The sequence below is a fragment of the Vitis vinifera genome, chromosome 8 (assembly GCF_030704535.1).
Source record: "Vitis vinifera cultivar Pinot Noir 40024 chromosome 8, ASM3070453v1".
In the NCBI taxonomy this organism is placed as follows: domain Eukaryota; kingdom Viridiplantae; phylum Streptophyta; class Magnoliopsida; order Vitales; family Vitaceae; genus Vitis; species Vitis vinifera.
The window spans coordinates 19,704,248-19,731,670 of NC_081812.1; the positions used below are offsets into that span (position 1 = coordinate 19,704,248).

General features: G+C 35.7%; 1 protein-coding gene across 4 annotated transcripts in view; it reads right to left on the bottom strand.

The window, feature by feature from the left end:
• LOC100243631 (protein SHOOT GRAVITROPISM 6) overlaps positions 1 to 27,423 on the bottom strand; it is a 59,316-nt gene that overhangs the window by 1,442 nt on the left and 30,451 nt on the right. For 2 of the 4 annotated variants that reach the window (XM_010655698.3, XM_019221632.2), the window contains 11 exons: positions 22,163 to 22,344; positions 21,957 to 22,079; positions 21,784 to 21,844; positions 21,581 to 21,676; positions 15,760 to 15,860; positions 15,115 to 15,220; positions 14,413 to 14,526; positions 14,233 to 14,307; positions 1,527 to 1,625; positions 190 to 261; positions 18 to 103 (listed from right to left, as the gene is read on the bottom strand). In XM_010655698.3, the coding sequence (XP_010654000.1) occupies positions 18 to 103; positions 190 to 261; positions 1,527 to 1,625; positions 14,233 to 14,307; positions 14,413 to 14,526; positions 15,115 to 15,220; positions 15,760 to 15,860; positions 21,581 to 21,676; positions 21,784 to 21,844; positions 21,957 to 22,079; positions 22,163 to 22,344 (1,115 nt within the window). Of the gene's footprint in view, positions 1 to 17; positions 104 to 189; positions 262 to 1,526; positions 1,626 to 14,232; positions 14,308 to 14,412; positions 14,527 to 15,114; positions 15,237 to 15,759; positions 15,861 to 21,580; positions 21,677 to 21,783; positions 21,845 to 21,956; positions 22,080 to 22,162; positions 22,345 to 27,423 lie in introns of those variants that run through there. The other 2 variants (XM_010655699.3, XM_019221633.2) reach the window with 2 other exon arrangements.

Below are 27,423 nucleotides of genomic sequence, written 5' to 3' on the forward strand. Positions count from 1 at the left end.
AGATTCAAAGTGCGTACCGGTGGTCGGAATTAAAAGAATGAGTATTGAATAGGGCAAACATTCCTTCTAACTCCATTAATGGTGCGATCCGTTTGAGGGTGCTCTATTGATGAGACCATAAGAAATAGTGAGGGGTTTGTCAGGAAGAACTTCCACTAAAGAAGAGAGTAAAGGAAACTAATCATTTACCCGGCAAGCTAGTCGGACGCTAAGATCATCATCATGAATATGCAGAACCAAGCGTGGGAAGGCAGCATGTACCTGAGAAAAGTAACAACATCAGATTAGCATCCTTAAATAATTAGACAGAAAAAAAAAAAGAAAAAAAAGATGAGTAATTAACCTTATACTTGCCTGCAAGGTGAAGAAAGGAAACCATAAATCCCTAAGACTGTTAAAAGTTAAAAGCCTTTGACATTGAGAAGAAGGTTGAAAACCAAACGACTAATCATTCACCAACCAAGAAAGAACTTACAAATCTCTAAGGAACTCATTCATCAACAAAGAAAGAACTCACAGGTTTTGGTTTTCAGAAAGCTAAAACTATGAACAACTAGATACGAAAAATCAAATCTCCAGTTTATCTCCTTTACTTAATCGTGGTTTAACTGATTAAGTAAATAGTAAGAGATGAAGCAAACCAATGTACACACCAAAAACATGCTGATATACAAATTCCATGTTAATACCCCAGGTAAGATACCAAAAGAAGAAAATTATTATTATTATTATTATTATTATATATTTTTTTTTAAAAAAGGCTCTTGCACAAGCTTGCAGAATGACATCCTGACAAAGACAACAATAAAAAGTAGCACCAAACAAGCATCTATTTTTATATGCAGGGCCTTGTGGTCATCAAAATCAATCTTCTTGAATGAAAGAGGTCAATTAGATTCACCCTCTACCTAAAATATCTCATGTACTTCTTCAACGTAATAGTTAGCATTCTTGGAACCTTACATCGAGCAATTGTCGACAAGCAAGTTTGCAAACACAAAAAAGCAAGCACCCACCCATGCTCATTGAACACACTAACACTCTTTATGGAGATACATCCACACCCACCTACACACATTCTTTACAAACGTGCACAATACAGTCTCTCTCTCTCTAGCCACACACATATGCGCATGCATATCCGCAAAAAAAAAAAAAAAAAACAGAAAAGAAGAAGATGGGTGCAACAAAAAACAATACCTGATTTCTATTATACATATTATGGAAATAGAGAAAAATCAGAAAATGCTTTTCTGTCTGAAATGCTTCTTCAAGTTCCTTTTCCAACAGACTTAATGGCAAAGTAGAACATTTATGCTTGTATTTGTTTAGAGACTCAAACCAAATTGAGTTTGGAAAATGTAGCACCATATGTCATTTTTTCTTATTTTGGTCAATCATATTATAATTTAATTCCTCAAGATAAAAGGAAGTCACCAATCATTATCTGCTAAAAGAGAAACAACAATATTGTTATAAATTCCAAAATTCAAACTCTTAACACAGATCGTGTTCAATAAAAGAACCTGCTCAAGAAAAGCCTCACGTTGTGCCCCAACTCCATAGTTGCTTAGTGATCCTAATCCTGCGAAGGCATTGGCTCGCATCTTCACATTCGTGCATATCTGTTTCCAAACAATAAGAAAAATAATCCATGTCAAGCTTTGTTCTTAACATGTTGCAACACAATTCCAAATTAAGAAATGGATCCCAAATACAGAGACAAAAGAGGCCAAAATATATTCCAAACAATATTCACAAATTTGCAACCCTAGAGCAGATCTGGTACCGATGTTCTTGGCTGGATGCTTTTATTCCTCTTTTTGGGCTTCAACAACCACAGCTTTCAATGGTACTCCTCAAAATATTATTCAGCTCAATTGGAATTTGGTGTGTAATTAAAGGGTTAAAAGAGCAAATATTGGAACAAAGATTCTGTCTTTTCTGTAGATGTATTGTTCCTTAAAGAAAGGAGAACCACATTTCCTTTGTATAGTTCTGGGGAGTATGTAGTTTATATATCCGATTTCTCATCCTTCACATGAATTTCAAATTCTTATTCAATGTGTTTTCATTTCTGATAATAAAAAATGTTCTTAGATGGATGCATCACAAAAGATGAGAAACCAATAAAGCAACAATAAGCTCTACAAAACCGATGCTGTTTTTTTAATCTATATCTGAGTCCTACTTGATAGTGAAAATAAAAATAGCTTTTTCAGAAATGTTCTCATTCTTTTCAATAATCGAAACAATAAATATGTCTGATTTTAGATCACTTTCAATTGGTAAAGTACAAAAAATTTCTCCAACTGTGTTCTAAAATGATCTTTTCTGAAGTTATTTTGGAAAACAGTTTTCCAAAACCTGTAAGAACATTTTTTTTCTGACATTTTTGTCTTTTATGTTCTGAAAACAGAAATTAATTTCCATTTCCATTACTGAACAGAGTCTATAAATTTGCAGATTCTGAAGTCTTTTTTCTATAGGCAATGAAATGATGCCCAACCACCTTGCACCAAAGCACCAAAGGGCAAAATCCTAAAGCCTTAATATCCTATCTCCACTCTACTTTGCACATTTCTATATCTATATATTACCAACTGATTGGCATTGGAAGTCTATCAAAAAAAAAAAAAAAAAAATATGATTGGCATTGGAAAAGGTTATCATAGTTGAACACCAACTCTATATCTGTTAATTTCAACTGGCAAACACAAGCAAGACTATTACCAGTTACCTTTCATGTAAGTTTCTATTTGTAAAGATACTCCTAGTTATGCACAGAGAAGGTGGGTGTTTAATGGCCTTAGGGGCTCATATAATTTGTTTTTGATAGACAATAATAAAAAATAAAAAATAAAAAAAAGGCTATTGTTGTTATGCAAAATTCTTAAAATTTTCAAACAATGGTCTTAAAGATACTATTACAGCACTGATTTTGCAACATCCCAAGATAGTAGCCTGTGGGCTAAAATTTTAAATATAAAGATTGAAAACTATGTGTTTTTTTTTCATGGCATACAGTATGAAAGCTAGGAGATTACACCTCCTTGGAGGTTCTTGGGGTTAGCACCTTTGTGATCGCACTAAGCTCATTTCATTTCATTTTCAAATAATGAAAATGGTGTATCTGATTAGCATTCCAGATTGTTGTTTCTCCAGATATAAAAATAGGTTTTTAAATAACTCTCGAGTAAAAATCATTATCTTTTAAATTAAATATATGTTAAGTCCCCATTGAGGACTAGTGTTGGCCTGTAGTGAAGAGTGATATAAAAAGAGGACAACATGTGCATAAAAGTGAGTGCATGACAACCCGCAGATCCAAGGATTATGGAAGCAAGGTAGAGAAGCTGAATGTACAACAAAAGATGAAAAAAGCAAGAAAGAGAGGAATTTTGATACATAAGATTGGATTCTTGTACCAATTTGACATAAGAAGCGAGCCCAGAACAAATTTGATACATCAAGCTTCAATATTGAAATATTAGATACATCCATTCAACAAGGGAATCAAAGTTACATTGGATACAGAGATTTTTACCTTTTATCGAATTCAATTTTGACACTGGAGGGTCATTTCAACACTACTTTGATACAAGAGAGTAGAGTCAATCCAAATACAATGAGTTTTGGGTGTTATCAAAATGAATTTCAATACAGTGGGGTATCGAAATTACCCGGCAAAAGTATTCTGAAGATACAAAAAGTTTGGAAGACTATCGAAATGAATTTCAACACCATTTCAAGGCCACTTTGATACAATTGTAAAGTGGAAGTTCTCAATCCCATATATCAAAGTGCAATTCAATACAAAATATGCATTTTGATACCACATTAGAAGTATATCATAGGTCTAGAAGGTTTGGGTATTTGTTGAAATCTATTTTGATACCATTGTGGAGGTGTTGAAATATTCGATACTTTTTTTTGATACGTAAACACAGAATAATTATATTAAAAAGAGGGAAGCAAAAAGGCAACCCGAAGCATACAGGAAGTATACACGAGAAGCCCCAAAAACAAAAAGCACAAGGAAGCATACACTCACCAACCCTCAATTAGAGCCCAACCAATCTACAAAATTAATTAAGGAGTGGGGCTCTCCATCTAAACAAGACTTAGTCCAAGAGAAAAGATTACAAACGAAGGAGGTTTTCAATCTTTGGATCGACAAAGCCTCATTATCAAAAGCTATCCTATTTCTTTCTTTCCACATCGTCCAAAATAAACAAAGGGGGGTTGCCCGCCAAATCTTCCCACGCTTCTTGTCTACAAAGGAATCGGACCAGCCAAGGAGAGTGTCTTTAACCGTGAGCTAAAGGACCCAAGTAACCCTAAACATCGTAAACATAAGATTCCATAACACCTTCGCCTTGGGGCAATGAATAAGGATGTGGTTAATTGTCTCCTCATCATCACAACATAAGAAGCATCTGTTTGCTAGAGACCAGCCCCTCCTTTTGAGATGATCTTGGGTTAGGACCTTCCCCCAAGAAGCTTCCCAAGCAAAAAAAACCCACCTTAGTAGGCACGCAAGGGCTCCATATGATTCTCCACGGAAACGGGATTGCACCACCAGAATCCAGAGTATTGTAAAGGGATTTTACAGAGAAAATCCCATTCTTAGAAGCATTCCACACCACTCTATCCTCCATCCCAACATTGAGCCTCTTTCCTTGAAAGACCGAAAGGAGACTCGCCACCGCCTCCAGCTCCCAGTCATTGAAAGACCTAGAAAAACAAGGATGTCATCCCCCCGCATCCCCCATATAATCCCAACAATCCTCTACCCACGCATCTTGGGATACCGCAAAGGCAAACAGAGAAGGAAAAGCCTCACATAGGGGAGTGTTTCCACACCAAATATCCTTCCAAAATTTCACCCTTCTACCATCCCCTACATTGAAGGAAGCGTTTTTAAACAACAGAACGCCTTCCTTTCTAATTTCCTTCCACAACCCCACCCCATGGCCTTCCCTAACCTCACAAGAGATCCACCCTCCTTCTTCCCCATACTTCGAGCTGATAACAAGTTTCCAAAAAGACTCTCTTTCAGCCGCAAAGCGCCAGCTCCATTTACACAACAGGGCCCTATTGAGGATAGAAAAATTTTTGATCCCCAATCCACCCTTCATTTTATGAGAGCGAACCACATCCCATTTTACTAGGTGGGGCCTCTTCTCCAATGCACCCCCTCCCCAAAGGAAATCCCTTTGGATTTTCTCAAGCCTCAATCTTACAACTCTTGGAATACGCATCAAGGACATAAGATAAATCGGCATGCTAGCCAAAGTGCTCCGAATGAGAGTGATTCTCCCCCCTTTAGAAATAAACTGCCTCTTCCACAGAGCGAGTCTCTTCCTCATCCTTTCTTCCACACCATCCCACACAACCACCGATTTGTGAGGAGCACCTAGAGGCAGCCCCAAGTAGGTGGAAGGAAGAGAACCCACTTTGCAGCCCAATTCAGAAGCCAAGACCTCAGCATTCTCAACTCTTCCCACCGGCAGAATTTCGCTCTTTTCCAAGTTAATATTCAGACCAGAAATGGCTTCAAACCACATAAAAAGCCAGCTTAGAACAGCCATTTGGTCTTGGGAGTCCTTGCAAAAGACCAGCGTATCATCCGCAAATAATAGATGAGATACTTGAATCCCATTTCCACCCCTTCCCCTTAGCCTGCAGCCGGATAAGAAGCCCCCCCTAACCGCTTTGTTAATGAGGCAGCTTAAGGCCTCCATTCCTAAGACAAACAAGTAGGGGGAAATGGGGTCCCCTTGCCTTAACCCTTGAGTACTTTGGAAAAAACCCGCTGGCGAACCATTAATCAGAACTAAGAAAGAGGCAGTGGAGATGCACCACCTGATCCAGCCGGCCCACTTCTCCCCAAAGCCCATTTTTTGCATCACTAACATCAGAAAATCCCAGTTAATATGGTCATAAGCCTTCTCTAGGTCCAGCTTGCATAACACACCAGCTACATCCCCTTTCAGCATCGAGTCTATGGCCTCGTTAGCAATTAACGCTGCGTCAAGGATTTGTCTTCCTTCAACAAAGGCATTTTGGGAAGAAGACACCACCTTACTCACTACTTTCTTCAGCCTATTGGCTAGAACCTTGGCGAGAATCTTGTACAGACCACCCACCAAGCTGATGGGTCTATAGTCACGTAAATCCTCAGCTCCACCTTTCTTGGGGACTAAAACCAGAAACGTGGAGTTAAGACTTCTAACGAATTTTCCCCTCAAAAAAATCCTTAAAGAAGCCCATAATTTCATCTTTGACAAAATCCCAACAGAACTGCCAGAAGGCAATGGGAAATCCATCCGGTCCAGGAGCCTTGTCCCCATTTAGCTCCGAAAGGGCCAGATACACCTCTTCCAAAGAGAACATCTCCTCCAGCCTAGCAGCCTCCTCTCTTCCAATACTATCAAACTCCAAGCTGCTCATACTCGGGTGCCAGCCACCAGGATCCGATAACAGATCCTGATAGGCCCTCACCACTCCCCTTTGAATATCTTGCTCGTCTGAAAGCCAAATACCTCTGACTTTAATCTTTTTCAAACAATTCCTTCTACTGTTAGAGTTCGCCATCTTATGAAAGAATCCCGTGTTCTTATCTCCTTCCTTCAACCATATTTGTCTTGATTTCTGCCTCCACGAGATTTCCTCCATAATCGCCCACTTTTTAAACTCCTCCTTGGCCTCCTTTCTAGCCTCTAACTCCTGCTCGTTTAACGTTCTCTACCTCTCCTGATCATCCCAAAAAGATACTTTGCCCAAAACCATCCTCAAGTTTACTCCCACTTTACCAAAGACTTCCTTATTCCAATTCTTCAGCTTAACTTTTAAGGCCTTTAGTTTTTCTGAGATGACAAAGCTATATGAACCACTGCAATTAAATCCTTGCCACCAGCCCTTCAGAAGCTCCTTAAATCCCTCCTCCTTCAACCACATATTCTCAAAACGGAAAGAGATGGGACCTCTCCTAACTCCACCCCCATCTAACAGGATTGGGGAATGGTCAGACACAGGCCTTGGGAGTGTGCACTGAGACACTCCACTAAAATGGTTTTCCCAATCCTCCGAAATCAGGAAGCGATCCAGTCTCGACCAGGATTGGCCATTTAACCCCCCACTCCATGTATACGGACCCCCCTGAAGAGGCAGATCTCTTAAAGCCAACTCATCTAGCACCTCTGAAAACCTTCTCATAGGACCAAATAGTCTTCCAACTCTACTCCGTTCACTGGGAAATCTAATAACATTGAAGTCCCCACCGATGCACCAGGGATCAGACCACAAACCTCGAATTGCACCTAACTCTTCCCAAAAAGGTTCTCTATACCTTTTCATAGTAGGTTCGTAGACCCCTGTGAAGAACCACATAAACCCATCCTCGCAATTCTTAAATCGACACGAGATTGAGAAGATTCCCACTTCCAGGCCTACTAACTCCAACACTCTCTTATCCCAGAAAACCACCACCCCTCCAGTTGCCCCTCTTGCATTCACAACTCCCCAACCTAAGAATCTTCCCACACCAAGACTGTGAATAACCCCTTAGGACATTTCTTGGATTTTAGTCTCCTGCAAGCACACTAAATCCACCTTTTGCGATCTGATTAGGGCCTTGATAACCTTCCTTTTGATTCTGTCATTAGCCCCTCTGACATTCCAAGATAGAATCTTTAGCTTCATCTAACTGTCGAGATTCTAACCCCTCCTTCTCTGACCATAGAGTTCTCCTTTCTTGCCCCAGTATAATTGATAGTCCACTCAAGTTTTTTCAATTCCCTATCAAACTTAGTGGTCCCTGACGTGCCCTTCTTCAGATTTTGCTCTCTTCTTCTCTTAGTCCTTAGGAGCAAATTCAGAATTTCGCCTTCAAACCCGTCCGTGGAGAAGCCCAAGAATTTGCTAAACCTTGCCAAGTAACTGTCGTCCCACCGGCACCCATCCAGATCCTGAAACATCCCCTCAAACTCCCCCCTCGGTCCTTCTCCAGCCACTGGCTTCTCGCCCTCAGAGGCTAGCACTCCATTGCTACCGTCAGCCAAAATGATACTCAACAGGGTCTGCTCCTCTTCGTTGACCTTAGAAACCGAAACACCAATGGTCCCCTCATTCAGCGTCACCCGACTGAAAGAAGAAGAAGAAGGAGAAGAGAGATCCCGACCCCCCAAAGGAATATGACAGAGATCGACATACCTGGAAGCCTCTTCGCATAAAGCTTCGTCAGTCAGGAACCCCCGATCCATCATCTGAGAGGAAACTCGCGTCATCGAGTCTCACGGCAACCCGACGAGGAGATCGACTTCTCCTCTTGCGTCTTGACTTACACCCCTGGAGATGGGAAGCGATTGCAGAAACTGAGCCCTAGGAAGCGATAATGGGGACTCGATTCCAACAAAGGCCCCATCTTTCAAAGCACCAGCTTGAACAGGCCCATAGGCCTCACCCGACATCCCCTCTCTTAAAGAACAGGGATTGGGCCTTGGATCCCGGCCCAAATCCATCCGGCTTGCAAGACACAAGTCTTGGGCTTCCCCACAGCTTAAAGCTGAAGGGCCAGAGCACCTGCTTGGGCCTGCCTGCCCACTTCCACAGTTGACCAAGCAGATGGGAGAGGACTCCCTACCCCCTCCCACTAGGTCGGCTGGACCACCAGCCCATCTCCTCTCAACAGTCCCTTCTGCAGAGGCTTCAACAGAGGGAAGGAGAGTTTTTCCTCCATTACACGCCATGTCTTGTACCTCCACCTGCAACCCCAACTGCTCCCCCCCCTCCCCCCCTTCCTTTGACTCCCACAGCAAGCCACCCGAAGAGACCCATCAACTCCTTCACCTGCCCTTAACCCGCCCTTCCCGGAGGAGCTTTCTGCCGGTACCACCTGCGAGAACCAAGGTGCAGATTCCCACCATAGATGAAGGGCAAAGCACCCCGTCCCCAAAGCTATATGAACAGAGCTAGGGACCTCCCAATCCACACGCTTCACCAAAATCCTCGCTCATTGCATCTCAGACATGGATTTAGTTCCTTCATCCACTGCTAAAAATCCTCCGCACCCATCTCCAATACTTTTAAACACCTCAAGACTCCAGAAATGGAGTGGGAGCCCGACCACCCTAACCCATGTCTCTACGGCAATGGAATTCTTTAAGGAGCACCCCACCTCCGGATTCCATTTGTCCAGGATAAGCCAATTATCCTTAATGCTTTTTTTGCCTATGGCCAAAACACGCTTAGCCTCTTGAGCCTGCTCGAATTCGAACAACATAATACCCTTGCCCAACACGGAAATCGACAAACTCCTCTTAACCTCCCAATTCTGGTGGGTCTAATTCGTAACGAAATCCAACGCAGGTAGAGGAACCGAGATAGAACCCCACCTCCCTATTAGACAGTGTTTCAGATGCTCTAGTCTACCACGCACCTCTTTTTCCCCTACCTCTAACCACACTGACTCACCCGCCCTTCTCGGAGTCGATTTAACAACTTCTGCAAAAGACTTCATTTCCATACTTAGTTGTGAACTCCTAGAATTTCACTCTGAGACTTACCTCATTCTGCTCTTTTGCATATTTTTTAATATTTTAGGAATTTTAATTATGTTTTTAGGTTAGTTTTCGATAATGGTATAAATACCATAGATGATACAAAGAAGAAAAGGAAAAGAGGAGATATATTCACAATTTTTGTAATTGTGTGAGTTTGAATAAAATCTCTTATAGTTTAGTTTAATTCAATGCATAGTGTTAATATGAACATTAGTGGCTAAATCCTCTTACTAGAGATGTAAAAATGAAGTTAGATGATCCCGAAGAGAGAGATGATAAGAAAAGTGAAATCTTTTCATGGTAGTAAGTTTCTAATCTTTAAATTTCATGAGCAAGTTAAATTCTTTGTTAGTTTGTCCCTGTTAAAGATACATAGAATGCATGTTATAGGTCCATTGATGCATAAAGGATTATGATCGATGACTGACTTGGTGTGATCCTATGTAATTGATAACTAAAAAGAATATACCAAATGAATATCGAGTTTAAAATGTCTTAAAGGTTAAAACTTTTTATCAAATTATCTGTTGGATGACCGTTAAAGAACAAGCTTCAAGTTTTAAAACATAGTTCCTAATGTGAATGATCTATATCGATGTTTCAATCTTGAAAAGACGAAAAATTCTTTAATCATTACCTTTTATCTCTCAATTCTAGGTTTGAAATCGGATTTGTAAAAATATCTAGATTTAATTATCATTGTTTTCTCAATTAATAACTCAGTTTACCAATCAAATCACATCTTTGATCCAATCCATTTTTCATAAAAATCACTACTTGATTTGGTTTAGGCAAAATTAGTTAAATTTTCTGATTCCTTGAGAATGATAACTTGGAATACTACAAGCTGTGATGATCTTTTCTCTGGTTTTTCTTGACTAAGATCACTATGTAATTAGGCTTTAGTAAACTAACATTACATAACAGAGAAGTGAAACTTTTTCAGCTGGTCAGTATCCCCTTTATAAAAAATGAGTATCCAAATTAACCATCATGATTTACTAGCTAATGTAGGGTAGAATGGAAAGATGCAATGATGAAATCTCTTCTACAAGAGATGTAGTTTTCTAGTGATGCAACCATGAGAATATCTTGTGATGAGCAGGCTGCTACATGTGATATAGTAGCCTAAGTTCAATGAGACTAGCAAGCACAATAAAATTGCATTTATTTTGCAAAATGGGAAATCAGTCCATCTTCCAGTTAAGAGATTGGTAGCTATACAGACTGAGTTGGTTCCTCCACCTTTTGGCACTCTAAAGTACAAACTCAACAATGTTCCTAAGGCCACCCAAGTTAAATGGGCATTGTGGACTCATTTGGGATCACAGGAGTAGAATTATCCAAGCCGTTTTCTCCCAAAGAGCTAGTTTTTGGTAAATGATTGATGTGATCTACTTTAGTTGTGATCCCAAAGTTGTAACTGCATTATTATTGTGCATTTGTTGATAATTTCATGGCTAACACTCAGAGATTTGTCACAGGAATATGAGCACCAGATTTGCAAATTATCTACTGCCACATGAAGTTGGATTGCTCCTTGTGAGACTCTATATTGGCAAATCAAGGAGCTGAAAGCTTGGGCAAGAGAGGAGCCTATTGTCTAATTGATATTGTAGGGGATCTTATGTCCCCTCGTAAATTGGAGGACCATCCTTAGAACTAGATATTCAATGGTTTAATTCTTGCATTTCCCTGGTGTACATTTTACTTGTTGTCTTGTCCTTAAAAAATAAATAAAAGCCAAAACCAAACCAAAACAAAATGATTGAGACATCTTCTTTCTCTTACCACATGGTGGAAGAAAATCCATATGAAGTTTCTGTTAGTGCATTAGGCTAGTTAGATTAAGTTAGCAGTTTTGTTCCGTCCGTCCTAGTTTACGATACTGCGTACTTTCCTATGATTTACACTCCTTTGACGATTCAAGGTTGGTGCAGAATCAAGTAGAGATTAAACATGTAAGTATGGTTTAGTTATTTGAAAATAATGACATAAGACATAAAGTGGACTTATGAAAATTAGAAATAAAATTAATTTTGAAAGAATTTTAAATTGAAAATTTAAAAAGAAAAATTTTTCAAATAATAAAAACTTGTAAAAGAATTTCAAATTGAGGATTTAAAATTAAGAATTTAGAAAGAAAATATTTTCAAATATTAAAATTAATTTGAAAAAGAATTTTAAGTTGAGAATTTAAAAAAAAAAAAAAATCCAAATCTTTTAAGAAATTTGGAAAAGAGATTTGAAAAAGAATTTAATTAGGAATTTTGAAAGGAAAATATTTTCAAATATTTTTTAATTTAAAATATGAAATCTTTCCAAATCTTTCTATCTAAAATTCTTAAGTTTCTAAATTGTTTTGTAGTCAACTATGATTTCTAAATTAATTCCAAGTCCACTAGGTTTTCTTTTATATGTACCTATTGAGAGAGTTCTCTCTAGAGTGAATGCGCCTAAACTTTTAAGTCATTATTCTTTGCGCTTAACCCAAAACTCTCAAATATGTTTGGCTTTTCCATTCGTTAGGTTGTGAAGGAGGCCCGCATCCCCTCAAGAGCTGAGGCGAGATCTATTAGAGCACACGAAGCATAGCGTCATGAACGTGGATTGTGGTATAGGTTCTGGAGAGTGAGTTTAGGGGTAACATCTTCCAGGTAATTTTGTGTACTATTTTCTTAAATGGTGGATTGTCAATTCGAGGTCTTCAACCCTATGATTTTTACCTCTACACGTTGTGTGGGTGGTTTTCCACGTAAAAATCTTTTGTCTTGTATATGGTTGATTGCTTTTAATTATTTTTCGTTCTCAAAGGATTAATCGAATTGAAAATTTCAACCCTTATATTAAAATCTTTGAAAAAACACTCATTCACCCCCTTCTAGGTGTTATCCTACTGGATCCTAGGTTTTTCAACACCTATTCATCCCCACTAGGTATTCCACAAGCAAGATCTACAAACTTTCAATTTCCATGGTAGAGTTAAGGATAATGGTTGCAAGAGAGGTGATTAGTGAATGAAGGTCATAGTGGAAAAAGAGGTGGATGATCCTATGGAATAAGCCATAAAAAAGGAGTGGAATGATTTCTACTCTAGAATTGCATTTCGATAGGAAATGTTCTTAGAACCAAATTTTGGGATGATATTTGGTATAAAGAGACTCTAAAAATGTGGTTCCCAAAATTGTTTAATAGAGTTGTGTTCAGATATACTTAGGTAGTGAATATTTTGGTTGAAGAAGCAGTCCATTATGGTAGCCAGAATCTCATTTTTAGGATTAGGAGCTAAAGCCTGTCAAGTCTTTGTCAAGCTTTCAGATGCCATGCCCCTTTCAGAGATGTAGACAGCACATTCTTGTTTTTTCCAACTAGGGGATTTGGGATTCTAACGTTCCATCAACTTATTTGCAAGGTACGTAGTGTAAGAGAAAATCCTGAAGTTGATGCTAAGTGCAAACAGAGAAAAGAAAAGGAAAAACATATCCTCATTCATTGTGGTTGGTCTTTTACTTTGTGGTTTTTGGTCTTCTTCCCCCTTTGGGTTGTCATTGGCTCTTCCTAAGGAAGCTACAGATGTTCTTTTGGTTGGCGTAGAAGTTTCAAGGAAAAGAAACACGAGATGGTTTAAAAAATGGCTCTTTTATGTTTGTTTTGGATAATATGGAAAGAAAAGGATAAGAGATCTTTTAACTAGCTGGAGCAGTCAATTTTAGCTGTAAAAAAGGATCCCCTAATGCTCCATTTTAGTGGTCTAAAGGTTCTATGATGGGTAATGACATCTCCTTTGTCAATTTGTAGTTTTGGGGTTTTGTCAAAGTAACTAGCTTGTGCCGCTCTTTTGCTTCAGTTGACCTTTAGACATGTGTACTTGGGATACACCTCCTATTAGGAGCTTTAGATGCTTTCTCTTTGTCTATTTTTTTTAAAAAAAAAAAAAGGAAAAAATTATCTCATAGGATGGGGATAAGGAATGGATCTTCCCAAACTTGCAAGATTTTACAAAATAAGAGTCCCTTATCTCAAGGAGATATGATCTTATGCATCATTTCCTTACCTTTCTTGTTTTTAAATCTTTACCATTTCCATATTTGTTTAATTACTTTCTTGACCTCCTTTCTTATGTTGGTGTGGTGCTACTGATGCGGGTGGGTTGTTCATTGGAAGAGAAGCATCATAACAGCAATTTTGAAATTACCAACCTGCTAACCTCCAAATTAAAGGTTTTTGTGTAAAGGCCAAAGATCTGCCTATTTGCTAACAATGGTTCCAAGAAATTTTAGTTGAGTGGCCTTCTTATATTTTTATGGAATCTTTTATTTTCCTTTGGGTGAGCATTCTCACTCTGTAAGAAACTACACCTGATTTCTGCACGTACCCTTTTTTTTCTAAATCCTTTTCCGTTTTCCATTTTAAAGTAGCATCTTTTTTAATAAAAGGACATACATAATAACTAAAGCATGAACTTAACAACCCATCAAAAGAAAATTAATTAGGCATCAAAGGTGGAGAGAGAAAGAGAGAGAAAACAAACATAGGGTCATGCAACAAAATATGGTATCTCATCCACTTGTGTCCAAAGAAACTTATCAGCCAACTATAGTTGCTTCATTGCATGCATAGAATAACAGTCTAGGATGCAGAAAAATTTAATAAATAAGGAACGTACTTGAAGATTGCGTATCCGCACAGAAAGGTTAATCAAAATGGGTTCCACCGCATCATTAGGTGAAGACTCAAGAACCTACAGCAGATGGGATGTTGTACAGGACTAAGAACAATAAGTCTTTCAAGAAATAAAAACAAAAAACAAAAACAAGAATCATAGCAATAGGGCAAGCGGAATCACCTTCAGTAAGCATGAAACAGCAGTTAGTTGAACTGATTCATCTGAATCTTCAAGCAAAGCCATTATCACCCCAAGAACTTGATTAGTGTACTGAAGAATATGAATAGATGGTATCTGCACACCGAAAATCTAAATTGACATCCTTTCAAAAAAAAAAAAAACTAAGGTGGAAAAGAGGGACAAAGAACACAAGCATATACATAAGAAAGAATGATTCCAGATTCTTGATTCAAATTCCGAATTGAACTTCAAAGATTTCCTAGACGGTGTGTGCATGTCTTGGTGATTGTCTAATATTTCTGGGGAGAATGACTTTGCATGCATGTAATAGACATGGCTGATCCTTTTTAAGTAAAAACTAATATTGAAACATAGATGCAAGACTTTGAGAAGCATGCATAAAAGATGTCTACATTGTTATTGCTCAAATATGGAATTCACTATAAACAGACTTCTTTTTTTATAGACAACAAAAGCATGTAATAAGAAACGCCAAAAAGCGGGGGTGCACCCCACGTATACAGGCAGTATACACAAAACATCCCAAAGCAAACACCAAACAAAGACAAAGTTAGCCTAGAAAAAAAGGGCAGAACTAACCATAATAAGGAGCATCTAAGAAATTCAAAATAGAGGGGTTCTCCAAATTCAATGAATCCAATGAATTCAAAACAGCCATTTAAAATCTATAAAATCTCAAACCTGCACTAATCCTCTTAGACAAAGACATCTAACAGTTGGAGAGTCATCTGATGCATGTCGACACAATGCCTCAACCATCTGCTCTAATAATGAATCAAGCCCATCACTGCACCATGAGAACCCTTAACCAATGAGAAGTTGCTGGTAAGAGTAAGCTTAAAACCAATTTAGACCAATATAATCAAATTAAGAACAAGAGAATTGAACATCATCACTCACCACAAGCTAAATGCGTCATTTCAGTTGAAAATAACAAAATTTCATTAAGAAAATTGATAATTAAATATTCATATTCAGAGCAATTTGCCACTAGCAGTGGGAAAGTGACTGTCAATACAACAGAATCAGTAAAGAGGTCATTCTTGTACGATATGTGCTTCCCCTGATTGGGTTACCTGAAAAAACCTTATATACAACCCTTGCACATCATATGTACTTTCCCTGGTGAGTGAGATACCTCAGAACATCTTATAACCATAGGCACACAAAATTGGGCAAGCCTCAACAGCCCAACCCCACAAAAACTCATACACAGAATTAAAGAGTAAAATAGTTATAATATACCAATTATCCTGACAAAACTTCAAAAAACAAAGTAAAAAGAAAAACAAAACATCTTTCTTAAGGTACATCAGTTAACCATACCTGTACCGAACAAACTCTGACAATGCCGCAGCAGCAGCTTCCCTTTGAAATCCTTGGTGCCGATCTAGTGATTTAGTCAGAATTAAACATATAGTTGGTACCTGAAAAAAAAAATACCATAAGAGGACAAAATTAGTTAAAATCCAATTTTTTACATTTAATGCAAGACCACAATAAAGGAATTAGGTAATTATCAAAAACACCATTTTGGAACTAATATCTGAATAAACTTGTCCATAATTTATGATTAAACTATAGAGATAGTCCAACCTGTGTAGAAGGGAACTCATCAATGATCCATGAAATTCATCATTCAATTAAGCAACTTCTACACAAGTACATAAGTTTTATCAGTTTGGAACTACTATAGAGATATAGATTGATCTTTGGTTGGGAATGCTACTTTAAATGTTTGATTCCCAAACCTTATAATGCTTTCTTTGTGTAGAATTTAACAATTGCAGATTTATGTGCTTCACTGGTCCTTGCATGGAAACTCTAGAATAACAAGTTTTAGCATATAAATGATTTAGTAGGAAGTACGAAGTTTCCCCTTTTTCTTTTTGGTTCTGTCTGGTCCTTTAGAAATGAATCCATACATACCCACAGGCTAAGATCAACTCAGTACAACCCACTAACATAATTTACCATTTTAACTAGCCAACATTGTCAGGTCCAATTTCTCTTCTTCAAATTATTAATAAAGTTTATGTATCTAAATTTGACACCTACTAGGATCTCTATCTTGCATGGAGATACCTGGACTCTTCAATTTTTTACAGAGTACCTGACACTTGCACGTCACACCCATACGCAAGCCCATGTAAAATAGCTCTCACAAGTCCTTTTGTATGTCACAAGAAAACTGAACATGTAAGAAAATTATGTTCACTGCAGACAACACAGGATCTTCTCTAAGTGCTGAGAACCTACCTTTGACAAAGGAGCAACTTGATCTTTTGTATAAGATCATGAGAAAATCAGAGGTTTCCCCCATCTTCCAATTCTTATGCATTTGCACAATCAGGTACAATTGGTAAAGCCCTTAGTACCTTTTCGGTCTCTAATCCTAAGCTCCGGGATCATTGATTCGAGTGTCAGTGATCATATGGCCAAAGAATTTGATTTTTTCTCATCTTTTATACCATGTTCAGGAAAACAAGAGGGTGCAGCTTGCAAATGGATTTGTCACCCCTGTAAGTGATAAAGGAAACGTGTCTGTTTCACAGAAATTACTCACTCCTCTGTATTACATGTTTATAACATGTTTTGCAATTTATTGTCCATCAGTAAACTGACAAAAACTTGCAATTGCTCTGTAACCTTTTTCTCAATTCATTGTATTTTTCAGAACCTCACTTCAGGAAAGATGACCTTTACTACCTACCAAGGAATGAATACAAGGTTATCAAATAAAGGGGAATGTAGTGAAGGAACCAACAGGAAAATATTGGATAATGCATGAGAGATCAGGACACTCAAATTTATTTTACTTACAATGGTTGTTTCCTAAATTGTTCATCAATTTAGATCATTCTAAACTCAAATGTGAAGTATATGAGTTGGTAAAAAGTCATTGTATTCTCTACCCTTTAAGTAACAAAAGAAGTGAAAGTGCTTTCTCCATTATCCATATTGATGTTTAGGAACCCTCACAAGTAGCTTGTCTCTCTAGGGCTAGGTGGTTATCAATTTTATTGATGACTACAACAAGACTACATGGGTATACCTCTTAAGCAAAAATTCGAAACTACTCCCACTCTCAAATATTTTTACACCATGATCCATAATCAACTTTCTGCACAGTGACACTAATTAGGTCTGATAATGGAAGGGAGTATTTCAATGTGAGTCTTGGTGCTTTCTTTACACATAAAGATATTATTTATCAATCTACTTGTGTTGATATTCCCTAAGGCTACATTTGGTTGGCGGGATAGGATAGGATATGTATATCTTTGTATCTCATTGGATAGGAAATGCACATCCTAGGATATCATTTCCAATAGGATATGATATCCTTGGATATTATATCCAATAGGCATGATATCCTAAGGTAACATATCCAATGATATGTTATATTTATATTTAGTTTGTAAAATGAATAAAAAAAATTATAATGGAATATAGAAATGCATATCTTAGGATATGATATCCATGAATATTATGTCCAACAAGCATGATATCCTAAGGTAGCATATCCAATGGGATACTTGTAATGTTTATATTTAGTTTATAAAATGAATAAAAATAAATAAAATGGAATGTATATATTATTTTTCAATGTTTAAAATAAAAATTATATTGCATTCCAATATTTTCTATTTAAAAAAAATATGAAATTTATCTTGTGTTTAACAATATTTATGATTAAAATATTTAAAATTTATAAATATTTTTTTATATTATGTTATTCAATATTTAGAAATAATACATATATTAATATTATTTTATAATATATTTTACAAACATTTTTTTAGTTCTTCTTTTTCAACCACAAATTTAATTTTATCATAAAAAAAAAATTATTTTGCAAAATCAGTAATATAAAAAATAAAAATTGATTAAAAAAACTAAATTTATGATTCATGGAATATGTATATCCTACATCTTAGCTTAAGAATAACTTTTAAAATTGATAAAATTTCAACCATTTTATAAATGTAATATGTTTTAATTTTAACTATTGAAACATAACATGTTTTCAATGAAATAAAATTTGTATCCATGTATTAATTTTGTTTGACTATACATATATTATTTTATTAAAAAATTAATTAAAATTTTTTTACCTTTATGTTAATATTGAGTATATGCTTTCAAAATTTATAGTTCTTATTAGCGCACATTATGTCATTACCTAACATTACAAATTTTATCATACAACTTCAATATATGTTATTAAATGTTTTATCATTTGTTGAAGTTTTTTTAAAAATATTTCTATGAGGTTTAATTAATTTCCATCATAATCATCATTTTTTCCAAATTTCCATCCGACATTTTCGATATTTGCCAAATTTTCCATAAAATTGAACCACCAATATTTTGATAGTTTGGGATATTTTAATCCTTGCTCAATAGTTGTCAATTCATAAACTACATCTTTGTATAAAATTTTAAATAGATAGATTATTTGGTGTTTTATATGAATGAATAGTTTTTAATCTTTCATCAACTTGAGGTTGGCAAGCATTAATGACATGGAGGGAATATACTCCAAGATAGAGCTTTGAGAGACATAAGTCCCACAAAACCTCATTAAAGCATAGAAGAACAGTAGGTATATGGCATGCATAATTGAAACCCACACGGAAACACTATAATAGAGTAAAAAAGATCATTTGGCTTCTGAATCAAGTCTGAACCCATTACTAGGGATAAAAGTTAATTAAGGACAAATAAAAAATTAATTCAAGTATGATGAAATTACTAATCTGTTTAGAGATCTGTAATGTTGTTATAGCAAAATTATTGTATTGTCTACTCAAGATCAATAATGCAGCAAAGGCCCTTGATGCCTGGCTCAAGTGATATATATATCAATAAAAAATAAAATCAATAATGCAGCAGAGCATTTTCAGTTTCAAGGTATTCAAATTTCAAAATCTTATTTTTTTCCATGTTTGTGCCATTTAATTATTGGTAAATATATACAGAAGCATGGAATTCATCTATGTCCAATCCCAAATCTCTCCATAAAATTGGGTGTAATATGAGACTTGAATATAATTATAAATTTTTTCAACAGTTTTCAATGTGTCTAGTATGGTGTGGGTCAACTTACGCGCACCTCGACTAATCCCACGGGGCCCTGAAGTTAACGACTGGTAAACCTCCAGTGGCCCTGAGGGGACTAGAATTGGTGACCATTGGGGAGCAAACCCAAAGCCGGACCAACTGAGCTATCCCTCAGGGTTTCAAAACATATATATATATATGTTACAGATAGTTAGAGATTTTAAAATATTAAAATGAACCCCTATATATATAAATTTAGTTTTAAATTTTTAGAATATAAAAATTAACTATATTTCAAATACCACAAAAAAATTTAAATAAAAATAATGTTATAAATTTTAAATAAAATTAAAAAGTAAATTTATTTAGTAGAGTTAATTCCACTTGCCTCTTTCGAGTTTAGGTTGAATATACTTAACCACTATTAATTTAAAATTTCATCAAAAACCCTCCCTTATTCTATTCATTTGTTAATTTCACTTGTTTTCCTTTCAATTCAAAATAAAGTAGCTATTTAACGAAATTTCAAGTTAATAATGATTAAGTATATTTAATCCAAATCTCAGGGAGCCTAGTACACTTAATCCGAATGAGTGAAATTAACTTTTACTTTAGTAGGTTGAATAAAATTAAAAAGAAAATAAAATATTTTCTAAAATTTACTTAATAGCCTTACTTATTGTTTCCTTTTATTCTATTTTTATTTCTCTTTTTTTTTTATCATCTTATATTTTATATTTTATTAAATAAATTTTTCATGGTATATTCTCTTCCATCATTTGAAATTTTTAAATTTATTCACATTAATTGGATTTATATTTAGTCTTGCTCATTCAAGATAATATAACTAAGAAAATGCTTTCAACGTTAGACAATAATAAGTATCAAATTCTTAGTAACTACTTATACATTATTTAAGGTGATATATGAATTCATTAAAAGTCTAAATATCAAGACACTTAATACATTAGCGATATTACTATATAATAGGTAATTTCTAAGTCAAATATTTCATCACTTTCAATTGACTTTATACTTACTTGGAAAAAAAAAATCTCGAATTTTATTTAAAAAATTATAAAATTTATTGAAAAAGTTTTAAAAGATTTTTAATGAAAAAATATTGAAAATTTTCTAATCAAATTTACAATATGTATTTCAAAATCAATTTTTTTTTTCCCAATTTTTTGGAATGATAAGGAGGATATATTATATTTGTTTTCTATTTTATTGCAAAGATTTTTTATTTTTTAAAATTTATGAACAATTTTGCCTTCCCCCCTCCCCCCCTCCCCCCCCAAAACTTTCTGGCTCTGCCACTATTTGGTTTGTTGATAACACTCTTTAAGTTTTTTTATTGGTTTGTGAAGGTCTAATAGAAGCTTCAAGGAGTTTAGCCAGTATAATATGATATGTCGGGCAACTTCATTTGAACTTTTGGAGCAACCAAAAAAAAGAAGGAAAGAAAACAAAAACAATCAACCAAGAAACAAGACATCCCTAATTCTATTTGAAGTGTGTTCTTTCTAGACAAGAAGGCTAGCAAAGGACCAGCATCATGTGGGGTTGAGTAGAATTGTATCCAAACCAACTAAAAAAATTTGAAACAAAAGCTTACTCATTTCTATCCGATTAAAGAAAAAGGAAAGTTGAACTAACCCATTAGAAGGTTCAAACTCTCAAACCAAAGGACAAAAATAATTTTGATAGACAAATTAAATTAAATTAAATTAATGCATAACAATTAAAGAATACTAAGAAAAAATTCCTAGAAATCATAGAAACAATTAAATAATTCTAACTTTTTCTTTGGCCCCTAAGTCCAGGGTCGAGTGGAAAAAGGTTAGGGTAGAGAAATGGCAGGTTCCAGATTAAAATCCTAGCAGGGAGAAAACGAAAAAGAAAAAGAAAAAAATTAAAATGTTTTCTAAAAAAAAAAAAAAATCCAACTTTTCCTTGTTTTTATCTAATTTGTTTCTCAATATCTCCTTCGCCTAAAAATCTTTTATGAATTTTAGTAATGATTGGGTAAAAAGAAAAAAAGAAACAAATAAATACCAGAACGAAAAGAACATGTTACCTCTTTTGGTCGTTTTATAGAAATGCAGCCAGCTAAATCTCCAATAAGATTGATCCACTTCTCATTTTCATTTTGCTCTCCATCTCTAGCCAAAATCTAAAAATGAAAAATACCTTATATTTTCTATTACCCATGATGAAGAACTTAAAATTCAAGTCACCGTCATTAAAAGGATACGTAATGGTGTCTATAGATTCAAGTACCTTGCCCATTTCAAGATCTCCAACACATTCACAGAATGCCTGAAATGCAATCAGGAGAGCCCTGAAGCAGGGAACAAGGATGAGCTCAGAAATAAATCTCCTAAGAATTTAACCAAAAAAAAAAATTTTTTAAAAAAAAGAAAAAAATAAGGAGACAAATTATGGGCAATTACCGTAAGGGTTCCTGCTCACCAGAAGTAGCTAGACCATGACAACTTCCCAATTGGAGTGTAAGTGCCGCAAGAACAGAAGCATAACTTTGTTCAACAGCTTTCTTTCCAATTTTACCACCACCCCTACAATAATTATGAAATGATGTAAATTTCTGAGACCCGCACACATAAGCAGACATCTAATGTAGGCAGTTGAAAATAAAAACCTGAAGAAGGCAGTGAGAGCAAAAATAGCAGCTTGCAGGATGTTATCCTCTATATGACTATCAACCCGATGACTAGAACTGTCTCCTTTCTCGGGATCATCTTTAACGATAGGTGATTGACTAAGGACAGATATCACATGCTCCAGGAACATATAAGAAAGTACTATATGCTGGGAAAATGCCTATAAAAAAAAAATAAGTAGGTAATAAATCAAAGAACTTAACTAATTAATGTAAGAGCACACAATCAAAAAGGAAAAAATAGCTTTAATCAAACATGACATCTAGAACAGGAATATGCACAACAGGACATAGGTAAGAGTTCTAGGAATATGCCCAAATGTAACAGGGATATAAGGGCTCACTTTTCTGAGATGGTATGTTGGGACAATTTCAAATTTACTAGAAAGACCACAGAAAAGTCAGGAAATACTAGAATTTCTCAAGTATGAGAGATTTTGATGGCATAATCAGAGAGTATGAGTTAGTTGATCCCCTTATTAGAAAAAATGCATCCTTCACTTGATCAAATTTGCAACAGTCACATGTTTACAAAGTTCACATAGGTTTTTATACTCTTTAGATTAGGATGTTAGTTTTCCTTTGTAGTCTTCAAGAGACCCTATCCCACTACTACCATCAATTAGATATCAATCAATTCAAGTGGGAAGCACTCACCTTAGATTTGAAACTCTGTGGCATGACATCTTGAGTTGTAAGTGTGTAAGTGTATAGTTGAACTCATAGTGGGAAGGTTATGCAAAAGTTGCAAAGCATCAGAGTAAAGAGGAATAAGATCGTTTTTAGGTATACAAGGGAAAGAACGGAAATCGTCATTAGGAATATTACCATGGTAGACTCTCTTCAGGGGGGGCCTTTTAACAAATGAATGAGTTGCATTAAAGGATACCACAAAAATAGGGCCAAAAGAATTATTGTTAAGCAAAAAGGTTCATTGAAAGCAAAAGGCTAAAATGGTTCAAGGAGGGTGATTGAAATTCCCAATACTTCATATTATAGCCCATGGAAGAAGGAAAAAGAAGTGGTTTATACAAGTTGTTTGCTTAGGTTTTGCCAAGGGGAGACAAATCTTAGATTTAGTGCTTACTACTAAAGAAGCAATTAACTCTAGGTTGAAGAATGGTTTGAATGGTATGATAAGCAAGGTTAACACAGAAAAGGCTTATAACCATGTTAGTTGGGATTATTTGCTAGAAATTCTAAACACAATGAACTTTTGTCAACATGCATCAGTGTTTAAATGGTATGATTTGCAAACTTGATATAGAAAAAGGCTTATAACCATATTAGTTGGGATTATCTACTAGAAATTCTTAACAAAATGAACTTTTGTCAAAATGGATCGGTGTTTAAATGGTATGATATGCGAACTTGACATAGAAAAAGGCTTATGACCATGTTAGTTCGGATTATTTGCTAGAAATTCTTAACAAAATGAACTTTTGTCAAAATAGATCAGTTAGATCCAACCGTGCATCTTGACAACTAGATTTTCGATGTTGGTAAATGGAACCCCAACCAGCTTCTTTCAAAGATCTAAAGAATTAAGGCATGGAGATCCTTCTTCCCCATATTTGTTTGCTCTAGATAAAGGTAAGGAAAATAAGATATATTTGAGGTTTTAGGTAAGTGGAAGGGAAAGCAAAAGAGTAGAGGTGTCTCATCTTTTATTCATTGATGACACTCATTTTTTATGAGGGTGGTTAGCAAGTTCTTTATCTAAGTTGAATCTTCATGTGGTTTGAAATCATCTCAAGTTTGAAGATCAATTTGGAGAAAATAGAGTTAATTCCGTGGGCGATGTTTTTATGGAGAAATTGGTGGCTAAGATAGGGTGTAGAAAGGGGGAACTCTATATCATGTATTTGGGTTGTACCTCTAAGTGCCTACCATAAATCGAGGGCTTGTTAGCATAGAATATAAGAGGGAGTTCAAAAAAGGCTAACTATATGCAAAAGGCAGTGTCTTTCTAGGGGCAAGAGACTTACTCTTATCAAGAACACTCTATTAAACTAGCACAGTTACCATGTCTCTATTTGTCTTACCTAAGAAGGTGAATTAAAGGATTGAAAAAATCCTAAGAAACTTTTTATTAGTTGCAGGTTCATTACAAAAAAAAAAAAAAAAAAAAAAAACCATACTTGATGAAATGGGAAATCACTTGCAACGAGAACTGTAATGGAGGCATGGGTATTAGAAAGCTATCAACCCTCAATAAGGAACTACTAGGCAAGTGGATTTAGTGGTTCACCTAATGGAATGAGTCCCATTTGGAAGCAAGTTATTACTAAGTATGAGGAAGAGCAAAAGGATTGATATTCTCAAGAAAGTAAGAGTAGTTGGTTGAGGAAATTTTAATGGCAAAACCTCACTTAGCATGCACAATGGTCTAAAGGTGAAATCCTTGAAAGATTAATGGTGTGGAGATTCTACTCTAAAAAGTCTTTCCCCTTTTGTATTCTATAGCTTTGAAAAAGATGGTTGAGGCCTTTGGGTGGATAGTGTTCCTACCAAAGTCGCTTTCTTTGCGTGGGAGGCTACATGGGGGAAGGTGTTAACGCTTGACAGACTTCAGAGAAGAGGATGGCAACTCCCTAATTGCTGTTTTTTGTGTGGTTGTGCAGAAGAATCTGTAAATCATATCCTTATTCACTGTATAGTGGCTAGAGCCCTTTGGGAGTTAGTCCTTGGGCTTGTAGGTGTTAAGTGGGTCTTTCCAGAATCTGTAAAGGAGGTCTTGTTTAGCTGGACAGGTCATTTGGTGGGAAAAAAAAGGAAAAAAATTTGGAAGGCCATCCCGTTATGTATATTTTGGATGATTTGGAAAGAGAGGAATAGATTAGCCTTTAAGGGGGGTGTGCTACATATACAGAAGCTAAAGAATTTTTTTGTTTGTAATTTGTGGGGTTGGGCTAGATTGGATATTGAAGATAACTCTCTCTCCCTTCTAGGCTTTCTAGAGTGGCTAGCTTCCACTTAGGGGAGGTGAGGTCTTCTTGGTCTCTTTTGTTTTTTGTTGTGAGGCTATAGCTGCCTTGTATATCTCCTATATGCTGTGTGGCTATTGGCCTCTTTTTTAATACATATTGGTTTACTTATCAAAAAAAAAAAATGGTTGAGGCCTTCCTCTTAAGGCTTCAAGGTAAGAGTGTCAAATGGGATGAGAGGAAGACAAAATGAAATTGAGAAATGTAAGGAAAAAGCAAAAGCATTCTCTCCAAAATCTATTTGGAAGTCGACCGTTCAAACTACGGTAGGTTTCTTTGCATGAGATAGGAAAAGGTTTTGACTTTAGATCAATTGAAAAAGATATGATAGTCTCTAGTGAATCTATAAGGAAAATGAAAAGTCAATAGATCACATCCTCTTGTATTGTGTCAAAGCTAGAGTGTTATAGAATTTGGTGTTTTCCTTAGGGTTTGCATAAGTAATGTCGAGTTTGATAAGATAAACCTTTTTAGGGCAGCATGGTTCTTTTATGGATAAAAAATGGAAGGTCTGAAGGGTTATCCCACTATGTGTTTTTAGGATATTATGGAGAGAGGAATCGACAATTGTTTGAAAGTAAAGAAATGTCTAATTAAGAACAACTCACATTTCTTTGTAACTTTTTACTATGGCTTAGGATTTACATAAATGGGCATTCTCTTACTGTGTTAGATTTTATAGATTCGTTAGGGTCTTCATGAAAAGATTTTTGTTGTTGTTGCCCTTTCTTTTGTGTTTTGCCTTTTGGTGTCCTTTACGACCTTTGAACTTTTGGTGAGTTTGTTCTAAGAATTGTTAATATATTTATTTTATTTGTCTATCAAAAAGAAAATTATCTAATTACTTAACACTTTTAGGCCAAAATTGATAGTCAAACATGCTCAAATTTTTTCCTTAATTATACAGTATTGAGGTCACAAATAAGAGTATTACCAATATCATTGTTTTAGTTCCTAAGAGGAGTCAAACCAATTAATCAAGTTATTTCATAACCATTAAGTTGGTAACTAGACTTTATAAGACATAGCCAAGGTGATTTCTCAACGATTACATGAGATGTCGCATGAGACCATCCATCTTTCTTAGATTGGCTATTGTTTAGAGTAGACAAGTTTAGGATATAATTCTAAAGGAAAATGAAGCAACAAATGAGAAAAGATGATTAAAATATTAAGAGGCTATTTTTAAGATTGATTTTGAAAAAGTTTATAAGTACATGGGTTTAGAGCACATTTCAAGATTGAATACAAATCTAGAAAAGGGCATTCTCTTGGGTATCAATGTGAGTCAGGACCTAGTTCTTCAACTAGCAACCTATTAGGATATTGGTTTTCTAAATGACCATCTTATTTGGGTCTTCCTTTAGAGGGGGAAAAATGGAGCTGCCTCTTTTCAGGATGCACTTTTGATAAGATTTTGCATGGTTAGCTGATTGGGAAAAGACTTTCCTGTTCCCAAGTAATAGAATAACTCATGTAGTCATGGTAGTCCTATGTTTCCTCACAGTTTCTCTCCATTTTAAGATTCCTATCAAAGTTCTACAATATTACAAAGAGAATTCTTGGATTGAGTATTGGGAAAATGAAGAAAGATCATCTCCTAGCATAGGATCAGGTTCGTAAGCCAAAGAGCAGAAGGGGGCTTAGATGTAAGGAGGATATTTTGCGGAATAGGCCCTAGTAGGAAAATGGTTGTAAAGGTTCCTAGGGAAAAATGACTTATTTATGCTATGTGAGTGAGACTATAATAGATGGGATGCCAATGCTATTGCTAAGTGGTCCTACTAGTACTTCCTTGGAAGGCCATCGCACAAGCATTCGTTGACTTCTCTTGTTTCACAAATTATTTTGTGAGTCAGCATATACTCATTTTTGAGAAGATACTTGGCGGAGTGATCAACAATTAATATTCAACTCCCAAATCCCTTTAGATTGTTAACTCCTATGTCTCTTCAGTTTTGTTTTCATCCCCTCCTCTGTCATGGAATTTCAATTTCTATCTCAACTTTTCTGACCAGGAAATTGACCAACTTATTCTACTTATGTTAACTGTAGTCCTCATGCATTTATCACGCATTTTCCCCGACACAGGGTTTGCCATTTGACTTCCTAGGTTCTATCCTTGGTTAATTTATCTTTAAAGCTCCCTTTGCTCCTATGAACCAAGATCCTTCTACTATTGCAAAGTTGATTGGAAATCTAAAACACAACCAAAAGTTAAGATCCTCACAAGGATTGTGGCAAGCAAAGACA